Genomic DNA, 17,802 nt, shown 5'->3' on the forward strand with positions numbered 1-17,802 from the left:
TCTAACATATTGTAATAAGAAACCGGAGGGAAACTTATTAAGATTTGAACATAAAACATCTGATGACATCTTTGTATTATAGTAATGAGCCTTCACTTTGCAGAGCTGACAAGAAAAAATAATGGTAACATTTATGATTATGACAAATAGCATGTATCATCTGTCTCTGAGCATGTTGAGCAGAGAAGGACTATATAGAATAAATCAGACACTTGTGCCAAGCTTCAGGCATCACTGAGTAGATTAAATTTAAAATTTTATCATGTCTTATAAATATGTCTCCTAAGCATGGCACCTCAACCTGTGACCTTGGCTTCCCTCAGCAGGTTGCATACTCTGTATCTTAGCCTGCATTTTAGCCTGGAGAAGAGGAGGCTGAGGGGAGACCTTATTGCTCTCTACAACTACTTGAAGGGTGGTTGTAGCCAGGTGGGGGTTGGTCTCTTCTCCCAGACAATCAACACCAGAACAAGAGGACACAGTCTCAAACTGCACCAGGGGAAGTTCAGGCTGGATGTTAGGAAGAAGTTCTTCACAGAAAGAGTGATTGCCCATTGGAATGTGCTGCCCAGGGAGGTGGTGGAGTCACCATCACAGGAGGTGTTTGGGAAGAGACTGGATGGGGTGCTTGGTGCCATGGTTTAGTTGATTCGATGGTGTTGGGTGATAGGTTGGACTTGAAGATCTCAAAGGTCTCTTCCAACGTGGTCTATTCTATTCTATTCTATTCTATTCTATTCTATTCTATTCTATTCTATTCTATTCTATTCTATTCTATTCTATTCTATTCTATTCTATTCTATTCTATTTTGCTCTGCTCTGCTCTGCTCTGCTCTGCTCTGCTCTGCTCTGCTCTGCTCTGCTCTGCTCTGCTCTGTTGTAAAAAGCACAGCCAGACAGGGAAAATGCCATCAATATAAGGAACAATGTGGGATATTTAATGGTCGTCCTTAGAAATACCATGAAGCTAAATGTTTTTTGTTCTCCATGAGATTTAAAAGGGAGACCATGGACTTGCTGTGATTACTGGGGAGACTACTGTGAAAAGTGATTCCAAACTGCCGTTTAAACAGCATACGCCTATGTGTCTCCAATTTGCCTTTGCAGAGAATACATCCATACCTAAGCCAGACATGCAGGTGCCTGATCTCCTGATTTTGAGTGTGCTAATGCAGGACTTCTGTGCACACAACACTGCCACTGTAAACCTAAAAGCCAAGTAGAAGCTGATGAAGAGATCTTAAAGAGAGCAACTGTAGTATGTATTTAAAAGAATAGATGGGATGGCAATTAGAATGTCACCCTGAGATGCAAGCACGTACAGATGCTACTCAGCATCACCTTCCTCCAAACTGGGCTCTAGAGCAAACCAGAGGTTACAAAACCTAACTCCAGAGTACTTCCCTCCCTAAAGTTACCTCTGCGCAGCCACTTGGTAATGGGAGGTTGCAGTGGGACAACTCTGTCTTGTTTAGGCAGAGAGCACTCCATTTTCCACTAATGCCCTCGCATAGGAGAGATTCTGCCTGTGCCAACCCGCTGATTTGAAGTGTACACCTTCAGCTGCAAGGAGCAACCACAGTGAAAGGCAAAGCCCCAAGCTCTAAGATGCAGCCCCAGAGCCAGCAGACACGTCACAACCTGCAGTAGCCACTGACCACTTGGCTGCCCTAGAGGAGGCCTGACCTGGACAGTTCTCTAAAGCCTGGAGCTCCAGACATCCCAATTGCCTCTGCAAGCCCACCTGGACATACCAAGCTTTAAGCAGGCCTCCAGCAATACCTCAGAGGCTCAACTGGTCCCCAGCTGCCACTTGAACTGCTCAGCTCTGTAAGATCCCGAAGAGCTGTTTAGCAAAATGGAAGGGAACCAATCTCATTGCTGGCCAAATTCCAGCTTTGAGTAATTACATTCTTCTGACAAATTTTCCTTGGCAGTTTCAATGGAATATAATTAGTAAATGTAAATAGATGTAAATAGTGCAGTAAATTACACTTTGTATGATTGTCAGAAGCCGAGGAGGAGAGTGGAGTAAAGGGGCAAAAAGAGCACAGTTTCATTCTCCAAAATGGATGACGTGGCCTTTCCTCTCATTACACTGCACATGTCTCTGCCAGGATGGTGTGTTAGAGCTACTGCAGCAGCAGATGCCATGATCCAGGATCATCATGTGATTCATCACACAGACCATCCACTTCACCTCAAGTACAATTTTGACCTGACGGTGTTCAGTCATGTCCCACAGCTGTGTTTGCAAGCAGCTGCCGTGCTCCACCTCAGCTGTGCTTCTGCTTCAGCAGCAGGCAAACTGCTTCACCCCCAGACGTGTGCAACTGCAAGTGTGTGTACATGATATTATTGTCTTCTATGAAATGCTTACCAAATTTGTGGCTGGTTTGTGAAACCTTTCACTACCAACTGAACAACTGTCACACAAATGGAATTATATAATTATCCCTCACAGCTATTTTAATGCAGCGTCACGCACTAGTTCCACCTAAAGGGGAACTATCTTCTTCCAAAAATAAATGCATATATGTAACTTAAAGTAGGCAAGTAGATTTAAAAGCTACTATTTAAAGTAATGAATATAGAACATAATGTATACTTTTCTTATTTTATCTACATATTAGTACTTAATGTGTCAAATGTCTCTTATGTACATCATGTGCACTTGCAGCCCGCAAAGCCAATCAGATCCTGGGCTGCATCAAGAGAAGTGTGGCCAGCAGGTCAAGGGAGGTGATTCTCCCCCTCTACTCAGCCCTGGTGAGACCCCACCTGGAGTACTGTGTCCAGTTCTGGAGCCCCTATTACAAGAGGGATCTGGAGGTGCTGGAAGGTGTCCAGAGAAGGGCCACGAGGATGATCAGAGGGCTGGAGCACCTCTCCTATGAGGACAGACTGAAGGAGTTGGGGCTGTTCTGTCTGGAGAAGAGAAGGCTCTGAGGTGACCTAATTGTGGCCTTCCAGTATCTGAAGGGGGCCTACAGGAAGGCTGGGGAGGGACTTCTCAGGATCTCAGGTAGTGATAGGACTAGGGGGAATGGAATGAAGCTGGAGGTGGGGAGATTCAGGCTAGATGTGAGGAGGAGGTTCTTCACCATGAGAGTGGTGAAACCCTGGAATGGGTTGTCCAGGGAGGTGGTCGAGGCCCCGTCCCTGGAGGTGTTTAAGCCCAGGCTGGATGAGGCTCTGGCCAGCCTGATCTCGTGTGAGGTGTCCCTGCCCATGGCAGGGGAGTTGGAACTAGATGATCCTTGTGGTCCCTTCCAATCCTGACTGATTCTGTGATACTATGATATGGCTAGAGGGCTTAATCAGTTCTTTCTTTCATGCAGAAAATGTGAGGAAGAGTTTTCAGTTAACTCACTTATTTTTATTCAGAATTTGCATGTGAAAAATATTTAGCAGAAACTAGCAAAACCAAGAGATAGTTTATCAAGAAAATCTCGCTGCACTGTTCAGCTATAACAGGAGAAACAGATGTTTCAGCTTTACAATACCATGTCTTGCAAAACTTCCTTCTAAACAACTATTTGTGCTCTGCATGTTTTGGACTGTGTGTGGAGAGCTCTGCTAACAGTCATGGGAAGCACTGCACACATTAGTAAAGCACACATTAAGATAATTAGAGCTAAAAAAAATAAAATCAACAAGTTGGTTTGCTATTTTTTCCCCCCCCTTTATAGTATTGATTTAGTGTGGGTGAAAAATGTCGGATTTTCAATTTTGAGGATACATGTTGCACCACAGAGCAGGAGACAGAGCCAGCTTTTCCCAGTGTTCTGCCAATAAACTCTTCGATTAACCATCTCAAGGGCTGGAAGGAAGAGTCAGGCTCGACAGTCTTTTTCAACCCTTAGTCTCTCTGATGAACCTCTCAACATGGACAAGGGGGAGCACACAGCCTGGGATGAGGAACTCATATTCTATCTTTAGGGCTGTACCTACCCAGGTATTTTCTCATCAAAAATTCTCAAAATTGCTGTGGACAACAGAAGTGACCAGGAGGCAGTACAGAAGCTGCACTGCTGTGTGGAGGACTCTGGGCAGTGGTAACAGCTTATGGGAAAATTTCTATAGTGAAAGTGGCTTTTGGAATTGAGTTTGTATCTTGTATCTTCTAAATGGCAAGCTCCTTTTTAATACAGACTGTTTTCATAAGGGCTCTGTAACCTTTTGTGAATCCTGTGTTGGGCTATACACATCATTTAACTCTGTTTGGCAGTAACTTTACCTTCTGCAGATCCTAACAATGTCACTGTGCATACAGGCACATAACCAGATGTGACTGGTTATTATGGCAGCCTGAAAAATTACTGCCTGGTCCCTCCAGATGCTGAAGCCAGGACAGCTTAAGGTAGAAACTTTTGTTTAGCCTTAAATGACATGCTAAGAGCATGCACATGAACAGCTCTGAGTAGTCTGTGGATAGGTGGCTATTTGCTAAGCCACCTTACATCTTGAGTTTACCCTCCTGGGGAAGGACCCACTGCAGACAGGCCTCTGAAGAGAGTGACAAGTCCTACTACAATGTTTAGTATTTATTTTAGTAATAGAGCTATCCAGGTTAGTTGAGGATGACATAATTTTTGCTTACTGTTTAGATTGGTTGCTTAAAAACCACTTGCTTTTGGGCAAAGTGATAATCAGCCTGTGAGACTTTTATAATGAAAGGTCAACACATCTTTGTTCATTCAGTCTGCAAGAGTAAACCAAGCACAGCTGTTTTACTGAAAACAACCCACTGGTATTTAAGTAGATTAACAAAATTAACTGTGAAAATCCTCTCTTACGTGAAAGCCAATAACCTGTTGGCCACAAGGAGGCAGGGCATGGATTCAGTAAACTCAAAAAAAGGCAGTTTAGTGTGGGGGTTTTTAGTTTGTTTTTTTAAACCTAAACCAATGGGAAAAAGAAAATAAAATAAAAGAAAAAAGGCTCATTACATTAGTGCAGTCATGAAACCCTGAACTGCCAAGCAAGATAAAAAGCACTTTTTAGCTACAGTGTGTGGTTTCAGCATTGCTGTTTTATTCCAAGAGCAGCAAATATCTTCCGATATCAAACAATAACTGATCTGGCAGCAATTTTCTGCTCATTTTGAAGAAACAGATCACACATGTTTCTTCTTCATCACTTCTCTGTGATGTAGAGAAAAACTCTAACACTAAGCTTTGGCAGCAATAACAGATTTACCAACTTGGGACAAGAAGCTGTACTGCCAGCTTCACAAGGTGTGCACCCAAGCTAATAAATCCTGCTTCTGGGCAGCTTTGGGAGCTCTGCTTTTCACTCCATGGGCACTTCTAATTCTGGGCTAAAGGCAGGCAGAAGCAGCTAGGTGTCTGTAGTCCCCTACCAAGTATCTTATACACAGTACAGTACAGTGATGCTTCCCATTGCCAGAACTTTAGGACACTGGAAATCAGAAATGACTCCAGGTCAAACTCCTGAATGGCAAAGGGGCAAAAGAAGAAAATGATGCCAACCTATCTCTGTTTTAAAGTTAAACTGAAAAGAATTAAACAGTGAAGCAAAGCTTTCCACAGTATCAATACATCACAGTCTGAATCTATGTGTGATCTTCTGTTTCAGACAAAGTGACTTTTCTGCATGCTACTGAGCTAGGTAATTTCAGTCCCCTATGCCTCTCTTTCTTCATCTTTAATGCAGTTGCTTTCCTTCTTTGTGAAGCAGTATGAGGTCCACGGGTAAAAAACATGCTACAAGAACTAGTTGTTATTATTAATGCAATTCAGATACGGAATGCACCAGATGGCAAAATCTCCAGGATTTTAATGAACTATTGTAACAGAACATATGTAATATGACGTTATTATAACAGGCATTTAAATGTATAGTTAGTACATACAACGTGACCTACTCTGCTCTCAATAACTCCACTGGAATTATTTGGATTTATGTCAGATAATACTAGGAACACAAAATAGCCCCATATGTGCAATTTGGTAAGGTTTTCAGAGCAATGCTATCTTAACTATTGCCTGCCCTGTTGTTTTTTTGTGCTGTTGTTGTTGTTGTTGCTGGGGCTATTGCATTTAGTGGTCTGTTAGAGTATGCTTTCTGCATTTCATTCTGAGTAGGAAGTGAAAAAAAGTACCCTCCTCATGTCAGAGTTTAAAATGCCCCTGACCAAGTATCCCTTACTGATCATTATAACACAGTCAGCATGAAACAGCAAGAACTTTTTGGTTTTCCCACTGTATTCTGTAAAAATTACCTCTTTGATCACCTTGTGCTAGATTTGGTATGCAATTCATGCTTGTGTCAGGAGAACTAAACATTCAATTTCAGATTGTGAGGGCAGTAGTATCTAGTTTCTCCCACAGTATTTGAGTTCTGCACGAGATGAATTATATGACTGGGCAAGTATGAAAAAAAAAAAGAAAGGACTGTAGCTCGAACCACTGGCATCACACAGCACAGTCAGAGGCAGGTACTGACTTCAGTTATGTATAATAATTCTAGCTCATCTACCATAAAGACTATAAAATTCAAGTGAACTGACATTTAATACATGAAAGGCTGGAAGCAAGATATCCATTTCACATCATAAATTAGCCTTTGTGCTAGTGCCCAAAGATTTGGCTGATTACTCATTGCTTTCCCTGAGTGCTTAAGCAGTCTTTTCCACAGCAAGACAGTTAAACCACAAAAACGTACCGTAGTGTCCACAGCCCTGACCTTCCCAGCAGGAACGTGCTTTGGAATGGGTTCTTCTACTGATATCATCATGCAGCCTTCTGCTCCAAGAGTAACAATTACGAGCTTACAGCCTCTTTCTAACAGCACGCGTCCCACCTTTTCAGCGTCTTCAAGGTTGCCAACTGGGATGCCCGTTAAAATTTCTGCCTGGAAAAGAACCCACGCAAATTAAAATCACAATCTGACGGCATTCTCTCTTGGACAACAGTTGCATCTGACAACAGTGTTTAATAGCTTTTAAAAATGTGTATTCTAGCGTGATTGTGAAGCCATTGCCTATGCTGATATTCAGCTGCGGTTGCTGCTCGTTTGAAACAGGCCTGCACTTCAGGCCCAGCAGTGCAATAAAGAACAGCCTAGGCAGAGATGGGCTCTCTTCCAGCTTCTGTGAGTTACCTGGCACATAACCCTTAGTAAAATGACATTTCTCCCACACGCCTCAGTTTCGTCATTTGTGAAATGGACACAGTGACACAGCCTTGTCAAAAGCATTTGTGGTCTAATGTGAAAAATGTCACATGGCAACTCAGTCCCTATTGTTGTGGGATGTTAATCGCAAAGTGAGAAACTTTAGTTCTAAAATTCTCAGTGCTTAGCTAGAGAGAAATCACAAGGGAAAATCTCTTCAAGGGAAAAAAACGGTAATTGCTCAACTTTGGCCACTGTGTTTACTTTAATACATATTTTTAGACAGGAATACCTTAAAGTTACCTGAAGCCCACTCTGGGCAAAGGCACATTCTGTATTTGTGTTATGACCATGCCCATAGGCCTCTCTCAAGACTGAGACTCTTCTGTATTGGCTCTATACAAATACAGATAAACTCTTCCAGCAGATGGTGACCTTAAGTCAACTTCTCAGAGTTGGCTCTTAAAATTAATCTCTTCTAGTTCCACCCAATTAAGCAAAATTTCCAAAAAGTCTGCAAAGGAGACTCCAGAATCAAGCACCCTTTTCACCACATCAAACATTTCCTTCACGGCATAGCACTGTCAAATGTCATGTACTTTTTCTTTTGGGAGGGGAGAGAACAAGAACAAAACGGGGAAAAAAGAGGGAAGAAAATAGAGTGTGTTTTATCTGAAGCAGTCCAGCAGGCAGCACTCCTGCATTAATACAGTATGTCTTCAACTGTAAGTAAACAGACATGTATTTTGCTGTCTTTACTAAATCTTGTCCTGCTTGACTGAGGAGAGGGAAGTCCTTTCTCTTGCACTACAAGGTTGCTGCTGGATCCCGAAAAATGCAGTCTGAAGTATTTTCAGATAACTGCCTAGTAACTGGGCATAGGTTCCACACTCTTAGGGCTTATTTTCACTGGAAAACTTCGTTTGGGACCTATTAACCAGCTACACTTCCTGACTTCTGCTGCATGGGCAGCTTCTCTTCTTAGGAAACAGCTGCTGAAATATTTCAAACGACTTTCCTCCGCGTTACTGAAACGTGAATTCAGCGCACATACTTCTTGATATAATGGATTGTAAACCATAGTGATTAAAAACTGGTTCACAAAGCTCAGGCCATGCCTGTAGTAGAGACGGGCAGTCAGCCCGGGACAGGAACTACTACAGCCATCCCAAAGTATGCCGCCCCCAGCTGTGAGTCAGTGCTTGCTGCTCACCACTGTCATTTCCTGTGTTTCAGCCTGACCCAGGAGAGAGAGAGGCCACCCTTAGGCTCTGAAGGGCCAGATTATGCCAACACACTCCCTAGTTTACTGCATCATTAGCAGAACACTTACTTCAATTTTCAGACTTACAGTACCAAGTTCTGCAACCCCTACAAACGCACAAACGATATCAAGCAGTGTTGATTGCATTCCACAAGGCAGACTCTGATGTGGCAGGCCTCGGTGGGCAAACTTGTGCACTGCAGGAGCAAGGTGTGGTTAACATGCAATTTAAAACTACTTTTTTTTTTTAACCATGCTGATCCCAGACAAGAATGTAGTAAGATTTAAATTACAAGAAGACAACTAACCCTATCCAGTTTTATCTTTGGCATGTCACCACACTGCTCAAACTTCTCTTGCAGTACAAACTGTTTAAGGAAATTAATGAAGGAAATTCAGTTTTTAAAATATTATAAAAGCATTTTCAAATGGCAAAACTTGTTTCAGAAAACATCTCAGAAAACTTTTAAAATGTATCTTCCTGCAAGGTTTACAAGGAGACAATACATCAATAATGGCTTAGGAATAACTGGGGATAGATAATACATAGTATTGACATATACATATACTCTATTCTAATATTCAAAGGCTATAAAGTCTGTGTCTCTTCATGAATTTTAAGATCTCTGGAGCAGGAACTATGCATTGCTGTATTTAGATCATCTAATACATCATGTTATATGAATGAAAATGGGTTAATACAAATCTATCAAATGAAACCAGATAACTTCACTTATTATGTATTTCTACCTGCTGTAGACCTGTTTGTGCACAGTCTCTAGCAGGAAAGTGGATTTGGTTTTGGTAGAGAAATAGTAACTCTAACTTGGGTTTATTTACCTGGTATTTACACTTGTGTAAGCTCATGAGCAAAGGAAATGAAGTATTTATAATATTCTTCCTAATGAAATGCATATGCTATATGATTAGCATTAGCACTGTGCCCCTCCTGGTGCTTGCTGTGTCCCAAGCCAACAGAACTTTTTGCTTGGATAGTAAGAGAATTGTCTGGAACCAGAATGTGAAAGGTTTTGCAGAGAACTTTCTTTTGATCTTACACCAATAAACAAAATTATTTTGAACAGACAGAGTCTGTATAAAAGTAGATCTTCAACTGCTTGAAACCACTATCATGCAACTCATCTACAGCAGGATGGTAAAACTAAAAAACACTGGAACAAGCTGGAAGAACCACAAAAGCAGCAGAAGCCAGACAGATTCTGTGCCAATAATTAGAGATTGCGGTAAATGTCAACTGATGTTAAATACTGTGGTGAGTTTTAAAGTTTCTCCCTTCAGTAGAATCTTATTTAAAAAACAAACTGTGGTACAATTGAAGGAAATAACTAATGGTTATGTAAAGAAAAAAATAAATAACAATACTAAAAGCCCAATGTGGACACTTGCCATGGTACTGTACAAAAGAACAGCAAATTAAGAATTTTCTTTTTCTGCAGCTAGACTCATAAAACTGCTCAGTTAAATGGACCTATTAAAGCAACAGGATATTCCACAAGACTGCTGGCAGAATAAACCTATAATGAATATTATACAATTAATCTATAAATCATAGAATCATAGAATGCCTTAGGTTAGAGATCATCTGCTCCAACCTCCCTGCCATAGGCAGGAATGCCTCTCAACTGGAATTAGCTGCTCAAGGCCTCATCCAACCTGGCCTTTAACACCCCCAGGGAGAGGGCATCCACAACCCCTCCGGGCAACCTGGTCCAGAGTATCATCACTCTCATACTGAAGAACTTCTTCCTAAAATCCAGGCTAAACCTACTCTCCCTTAGCTTAAAACCATTTGGTTTACAAAAGCAAAAGAAATTTAACTGAAGCTTTTAATTTAACTGATATGAAGGTTCTTGCTCACAATCCTCACTACAATCCTCACTAATCTAAGTTAATTCTCCATGTCTCTTTAGACTGTGGAGTCTGGTCACAAACCAGCACTTCTACAGAAGAAAATAAATGGTCCTGATTTTTCCCTTCCAATCCTGTCTGCATGGCCCAGTCTCTTGTGTCAGTACAGCCATTGGTGCGGCCAGGCAACAAACTGGACTGCAAGCCAGATCTGTGTTAACACCACCTCCAATATCATACCATCCCCAACTCAAAACAATCAACTTCTAGTTTACATTGGCTAAAAGTGAGAATCAAACTGTGGTATGAGCCTTTGCCAAGTGTTCATAGCTGTGGTGCATATAGAGCAGCTTATGTTTTGCAAGGAGATACTATGGACCCTCCAAATCTAGTTTTGTGATCTCTGGAACAAGTAGGATACTGACATACTGCACTATACTACAGTGGAAGGCTATCATGACAGTCAGGGTGCGAGAAACAAGGACATACAAGAGAAGGCTGGGAGAAGCAGTCTTCTTCAGCCTTGAGTACCAAGGCTACAGGGAGATCTAGTTGCTGTCTACAGTAATTTAATGCATGGGTACAGAGAAGACAAAGCCAGACGTCTTGAAGGTGCCACAGGGATAAGGCTAGAGACAAGGGGCACAAGCTTGAACATGGGAAATTTTAGTATTAAGACACACTTTTTCCACTGAGAGAGTGATGAAGCATTGGAACAGGTACTCAGAGGTTATGCAATATCCATCTTTGGAGATTCAAAACTTGACTGGACAAAGCTGTGAGCAAACTGAACTAAACCAGCCATGCTTCATCAGGGTGTTGAACCAGAGATCTCCAGAGATCTGTTTCCACCTTCTGTGATCCTATGATCCTCTGCAAATGGAAACTGGTGAAATAACAAGAAGTATTAATTCTTTGGGGGGCAGTCCATCACTTGGACTGCTTTTTGTGCACCTAGCACAATAACAGCTTTCCAAATGTTGCCAGGTACTTCTGAACCATAATAAATTACAATAGGGAAAATGTGCCAATTCTAAGGGTAATCCACCTAAAACTGTATATGGTCATTTAAAATATTTTTCATTTCAAATATTTAAACACAGTAAGGCAGCTGGCTACAAACTAGGCTTGCACCTTAGAAGATTTGAGAATGACAAAAAACACCAAAAGAACTCAATCACATTAATTCTAACACATGTGAATAGTCCCCAAGAAGCAGTGAGAGAGTTGGTGTATAAGCAATTACAAGATCAGGCCACAAGCCAAGCTAGCTCCAGTTGTTTCAAATTACAATTTTTTTTACATATATGCAGGCAGAAACACTTATCATGCAGAAATAATTAAAACCTGATTGAAATGGATTGGCTTGAAGCTATTCCCCCCACTACCCTCCCAAAAGCAACATCTTCATTTTAGACTCAATATGGGAAATTTCATAGTTTCAGTAACTCATAAAATGAGGTTTAGAACAAATGTGGAATTAAAATATACTGTGAATTGCTGGGAACTTTTATATAATGGTGCAAAAGTAGCTTTCTGCTAATTAGAACAGAAATCATCATAGAATCATAGAATCAATAAGGTTGGAAAAGACCTCAAAGATCATCAAGTCCAACCTGTCACCCAACACCTCATGAATACTAAACCATGTCTGGTTGCCTGGGAGAAGAGACCAGCCCCCTCCTGGCTACAATCTACCTTCAGGTAGTTGTAGACAGCAATAAGGTCTCTCCTGAGCCTCCTCTTCTCCAGGCTAAACAACCTCAGGTCCCTCAGCCTCTCCTCACAGGACTGTGCTCAAGGCCTCTCCCCAGCCTCGTTGCCCTTCTCTGGACATGTTCAAGAGTCTTAATGTCCTTCTTAAATTGAGGGTACCAGAACTGGACACAGGACTCAAGGCGTGGCCTAACCAAGAGATGTTCTGCAATATTTTAGTTCTAAAGGACCTATTTTGGTTTTGACTACTAGGGACACCAATTATATTTTCTTAAGAAATTACTATCCCTAGTATTAATCTCTCTATATTAATAAGCAGTATCTTATGTAATAAGCAGTATCTTGGGGTCAGAGTGGCTGGAGAGCGGCCAGGCAGAGAGGGACCTGGGGGTGCTGGTTGATGGTAGGCTGAACATGAGCCTGCAGTGTGCCCAGGCAGCCAAGAGGGCCAATGGCATCCTGGCCTGCATTAAGAACAGTGTGGCCAGCAGGAGTAGGGAGGTCATTTTGCCCCTGTACACTGCACTGGTTAGGCCACACCTCGAGTACTGTGTCCAGTTCTGGGCCCCTCAGTTTAGGAAGGAGGTTGACTTGCTGGAACGAGTCCAGAGAAGGGCAACGAAGTTGGTGAGGGGCTTGGAACACAAGCCCTATGAGGAGAGGCTGAGGGAGCTGGGGCTGCTTAGCCTGGAGAGAAGGAGACTCAGGGGTGACCTTATTGCTCTCTACAACTACCTGAAGGATGGTTGTAGACAGGCAGATGTTGGTCTCTTCTCCCAGGCAGCCAGCACCAGAACAAGAGGACACAGTCTCAGGCTGTGCCAGGGGAGGTTCAGGCTGGAGGTCAGGAGGAAGTTTTACACAGAGAGAGTGATTGCCCATTGGAATGTGCTGCCCAGGGAGGTGGTGGAGTCGCCGTCACTGGAGGTGTTCAGGAGGAGACTTGACAGGGTGCTTGGTTGCATGGTTTAGTTGATTAGATGGTGTTGGATGATAGGTTGGACACGATGATCTTGAAGGTCTCTTCCAACCTGGTCTATTCTATTCTATTCTATTCTATTCTATTCTATTCTATTCTATTCTATTCTATTCTATTCTATTCTATTCTATTCTATTCTATTCTATTCTATTCTATTCTATTCTATTCTATGTGTCCTAATCCTAGACTACAGCTATAGCTTCATAAACCGTGTCTTCTTTGAATCTTATAAAAGTCAATACTGCCTCTTGATTCTGAGCATACTTAGGAGGATTTCCATTACTATTATTTCTTCCAAAATTGATCTAGCATCTAGTAGTAGATAATACAACTTAAAAATAAACGAAAGGATAGTACCCATTTTCCTCTATAATTTTTACACATCTTGCAGCTTTATTTAACATTAGCAATTAACTTATATGTAATTGTACTGCTTTCTACCACTGAAGACCTGAAGTATTTTGTTAGCATTTAATTAAAGCTTTGCCAGGCATTTCTTATTTAGATCAGAAGTCTGACACCCATTTCACATTAGAGAGCAAGCAGTTCCCAGTTTTACATTAAAAACAGCTTGACAAAAACAAGTAATTTACTGTAACCATTGAGGAGTTTTTCTTCTCCTCAAGGACTCCTCAATAGTCTTTGAATGGAGAAGCAGCTGTTGTTCAGTGTTCAGGACCAAACTGAAATGACTGATTTGCAGCATATTCTGGTTCTTAACCTTCAGTGCTATGGAATTGCATGCACACGCTAAATAAGAGAAACAGCACATGAAACATATTGACATTGTGGTTGTGCCTAGAGCCAGAATGCAACAAGGAATCACACAAATATGGGGTGGGGGGGGAATAGTAAGTATTTCAAAGAGCTCATCTTGTATAGAGTGGTTGCTTTTTCAACATTCATAAATGACTGAAAAAAAACAACCATTGGTTTTCACTAAGATGACATTGGATACATTTATTTTTCATGAGAAGAATTAAGGGAATGGAGAACTACCACATTCCTGCACAAACCTCAGGGATTAGACTGTGCTGCATCTGGGAATTAACAAACTAGTCTCAACAAGTTTGATCTTTCTGGGAACAGATAAAACTGTACTACAGGCTAAGCAAAGAAAGAACTGATAACCTTGCAAGATTTGTTCTGGTTTTTTTTCTGTTCATGAACCACATAAAAAGAAAGTAATGTCAGACATTAAAAAAAAATATTATTGCAACAAGCAAGAGTGAAAAGAACAGCTTGTGAAGAGCCTTCCAGACTAACTAATGGTAGATAACTCACTGATAGTATAATTTTGTTTGCTTCTCTCTAGCACATAAATCCATAAGAACAAGCTGTGCTGTTGCACCAGATATGGCATATGATTTCATTGAATCCTACCGCATTTAATGAAGGATGGAGTATAAAGTGTGATGTTGTATTTGATACTCATATGTTCATGACCTGACATCCCATGGCTGTCTAAAACTACAGCAGACACTTGAAAACTTTTATTCTGTGATAAAGACATTGCAGATCAGAACTCCTGACCTTTATGGCAGTAAATAAAAGAAACTTCTGACTCAGTAGTAATTCAGATAATCACAAGGATCTCTAACAACACAAACACTCCACATAGTGTTAAGCTAAAAGGCTAGTGTTCTGTTCTACAGCTAATACCACAGAATCATAGAATCACCTGGGTTGGAAGGGACCTCTATCACCCCAGAGAGAGCAGGACATCCTCAACTAGATTAGGTTGTCCAGAGCCTTGTCGAGCTTCACCTTGAATATCTCCAGGGATGGGTCCTCAATCACCTCTCTGGGCAACCTGTCCCAGTGCTCAACCACCCTCACTGTAAAGGACTTTTTCCAAACATCCAGCCTCTGCTCTCACTTTAAACTATTGCCCCTCATCCCATCACTGCAAGGCACTGTAAACAGTCCCTCTCCATCCCTCTTGCAGGCCCCCTTCAGATGCTGATAGTATCCATAAAACACAGGACTTTATCATATAAAGGTATTTCTTGGTGAACAAGAAAGATAAATACTTGGAAATCTAAATTAGAAAGTCAATCCAAACAATTAAAAAACCCAAAACAACAGTGTAAATTTAATCTTGTCTTAGCATATACATGAGTATTAAAAAGAACATTTTAGAAGCAGTTGAACTGGATGGCTCTACAGATCCTCTTTAAGCCCAAGCTGATTTATTAACTTTTTAAAGGACTTCATAGTCATAAAACAGAAACACACAATCCTTTTTCTGGCAGTGCCTAAAAATCCCTAGTGAAAAGATGCCAAAAGTGGTAAGGCTGGAACATAAATAGGATTTTGGCTAGAAGGAAGTTATTTGAGACTTAGAAATACCAAGTAGAAGGGGCAACATAACTGGAACAGAACATCTCATGAAGGCAGCTGTAAGCAGCCCATTAAATGCATTTGCCCATAGAGTATAGAAGTTAAAAAAAAAGATCCATAACATAATTTAAAAATAGTTTAAATAAACCCACTATGGCATGGCCATCGTGGCTCAGAGCAAAGTTCCATCTTGTCTCATTGCTCTTTTCTGTGATTTCTAATAGATACTAAGACAAATACATAAATAAATGAAAGTAAAAAATTCTCTTTCCCCAGTACATACTCTGGATCATAGAATCATAGAATCAATAAGGTTGGAAAAGACCTCAAGGACCATCAAGTCCAGCTGTCACCCAAGACCTAGGTACTTTCTGGTATAAGAAGCTGAGGAAATGCAGATGTAGTTAGTTGAATGGATAAAGAATATATATATGAAAAAGAAACCTTTAGGATTTGTAGAAATAACATTGCTTTTAAGTGTCATAGAGAGATAGAGAGATGTCACTGGTAACCTTTACTTGGGTATGTAAACATTTATCTCTATATGAAACTTCTCAAGTGCATACATTACAGGGACCTGAAATTAAAGAAATTCATGAAAGAAAACAGAAACCAGATGGTATATGAATACACAACAATTACTAAAAAGCAACTTTCAAACTTGTGACATAAGAAAAACAAATGCTTCATTTTAATTCTTTCCTCAGGAAAGAAAGCAACAATGGCAAAAGTTCATCCCTGAAAGTCATTTCAATAAATCAGACACAGAGGATGAAATCAAACATAATTGATTATTATAATTGTACTAATATACTTGATTTCCCTGCAAACTATGAAAAGGCTATTGTTAAACCCAAATGTATTTATGTGCCATTCTTGGGCTCAGAGTATGCTGTTGGAGTCCCACACTTGGATCTGTGCTCCCATGATATGCCTGGCAGGAACTTCTACAGATTTACCATTTCCATAAGTTCAGAAGAGATAAGGCCTCCTCGAGGGCAGAGTGTATTTCTGTGCCTGACTGTGCACAGGGTGATCCCAGCTCTCTTCAGATGGCAATTATTTTTACAAAGAAAATTGCAGAAAAGATTGCAAACTGTACTCCCAGCTTTGCAGGGAAGGTAGATGAGTGAGCAGGGATCTGTTTGGAGCACAAGCCCTATGAGGAAAGGCTGAGGGAGCTGGGGTTGCTTAGCCTGGAGGAGGCTCAGAGGAGACCTTATTGCTGTCTACAACTCCCTGAAGGGAGGTTGTAGCCAGGTGGGGGTTGGTCTCTTCTCCCAGGCAACCAGCACCAGAACAAGAGGACACAGTCTCAAGCTGCACCAGGGGAGGCTTAGGCTGGATGTTAGGAAGAAATTCTTCACAGAGAGATTGGCCATTGGAATGTGCTGCCCAGGGAGGTGGTGGAGTCACCATCACTGGAGGTGTTTAGGAAGAGACTGGATGGGGTGCTTGGTGACATGGTTTAATTGATTACATGGTGTTGGGTGATAGGTTGGACTCGATGTTCTTGAAGGTCTTTTCCAACCTGCTTAATTCTCTCCTCTCCTCTCCTCTCCTCTCCTCTCCTCTCCTCTCCTCTCCTCTCCTCTCCTCTCCTCTCCTCTCCTCTCCTCTCCTCTCCTCTCCTCTCCTCTCCTCTCCTCTCCTCTCCTCTCCTCTCCTCTCCTCTCCTCTCCGAACCTCTCCTCTCCTCTCCGAACCTCTCCTCTCCTCTCCGAACCTCTCCGAACCTCTCCTCTCCGAACCTCTCCTCTCCTCTCCTCTCCGAACCTCTCCTCTCCGAACCTCTCCTCTCCGAACCTCTCCTCTCCTCTCCGAACCTCTCCTCTCCGAACCTCTCCTCTCCGAACCTCTCCTCTCCGAACCTCTCCTCTCCTCTCCGAACCTCTCCTCTCCGAACCTCTCCTCTCCGAACCTCTCCTCTCCTCTCCGAACCTCTCCTCTCCGAACCTCTCCTCTCCGAACCTCTCCTCTCCTCTCCGAACCTCTCCTCTCCTCTTTTCTCACACATCTGTATTTCTTGTTCTCCAAATCAAAGTAGTTTTCTATTCTCCATGTGGTGGTAATAATAATAATATATCCTGGCTCTAGCAAGCTACAATTCTGAAAGAACATCTCTTTCAAGACTGTCCTCTAGCAATAAAGCATAACAAAGAGAAAATTTTGACGTGTTATTTCAAAATGTGTGCCACTGCAACACATAGTGCATCCAGAGGCATGGTCCAGCCATAAGTCTTGCTTTCTGAAAGCATAAAGATAACAGCACAGGAGGTTCCCACAAGTCCTGTGAACAAGAATAAATATGGTCCCCTAGTATTTTCTTTGGATAATTCTCATAGCTGTTGGACAGTGTCTGAGCCACAAATATCACTACCAGTTACATTGGAAACTTCTTTCAGAGACCTGAGGATCCCTGGCATCTCCCACCTTGCTGTTTTGCTAATTCCTGAATGCTCTGAGCATCTGAACTTGGCAGACACACACT

General features: G+C 41.7%; 1 protein-coding gene across 3 annotated transcripts in view; it reads right to left on the reverse strand.

Annotated features, from left to right (window-relative positions):
* The window catches only part of RBKS (ribokinase), an 86,277-nt gene that overhangs the window by 17,965 nt on the left and 50,510 nt on the right, over positions 1-17,802 (reverse strand). For all 3 annotated transcript variants that reach the window (XM_068158817.1, XM_068158816.1, XM_068158818.1), the window contains one exon: positions 6,691-6,879. In XM_068158817.1, coding sequence (XP_068014918.1) covers positions 6,691-6,879 — 189 coding nt within the window. The remainder of the gene's footprint in view (positions 1-6,690; positions 6,880-17,802) is intronic.

The sequence above is a fragment of the Melanerpes formicivorus genome, unplaced genomic scaffold, assembly GCF_026170545.1.
Source record: "Melanerpes formicivorus ecotype bairdi unplaced genomic scaffold, bMelFor1.0.p_v2 SCAF_43, whole genome shotgun sequence".
In the NCBI taxonomy this organism is placed as follows: domain Eukaryota; kingdom Metazoa; phylum Chordata; class Aves; order Piciformes; family Picidae; genus Melanerpes; species Melanerpes formicivorus.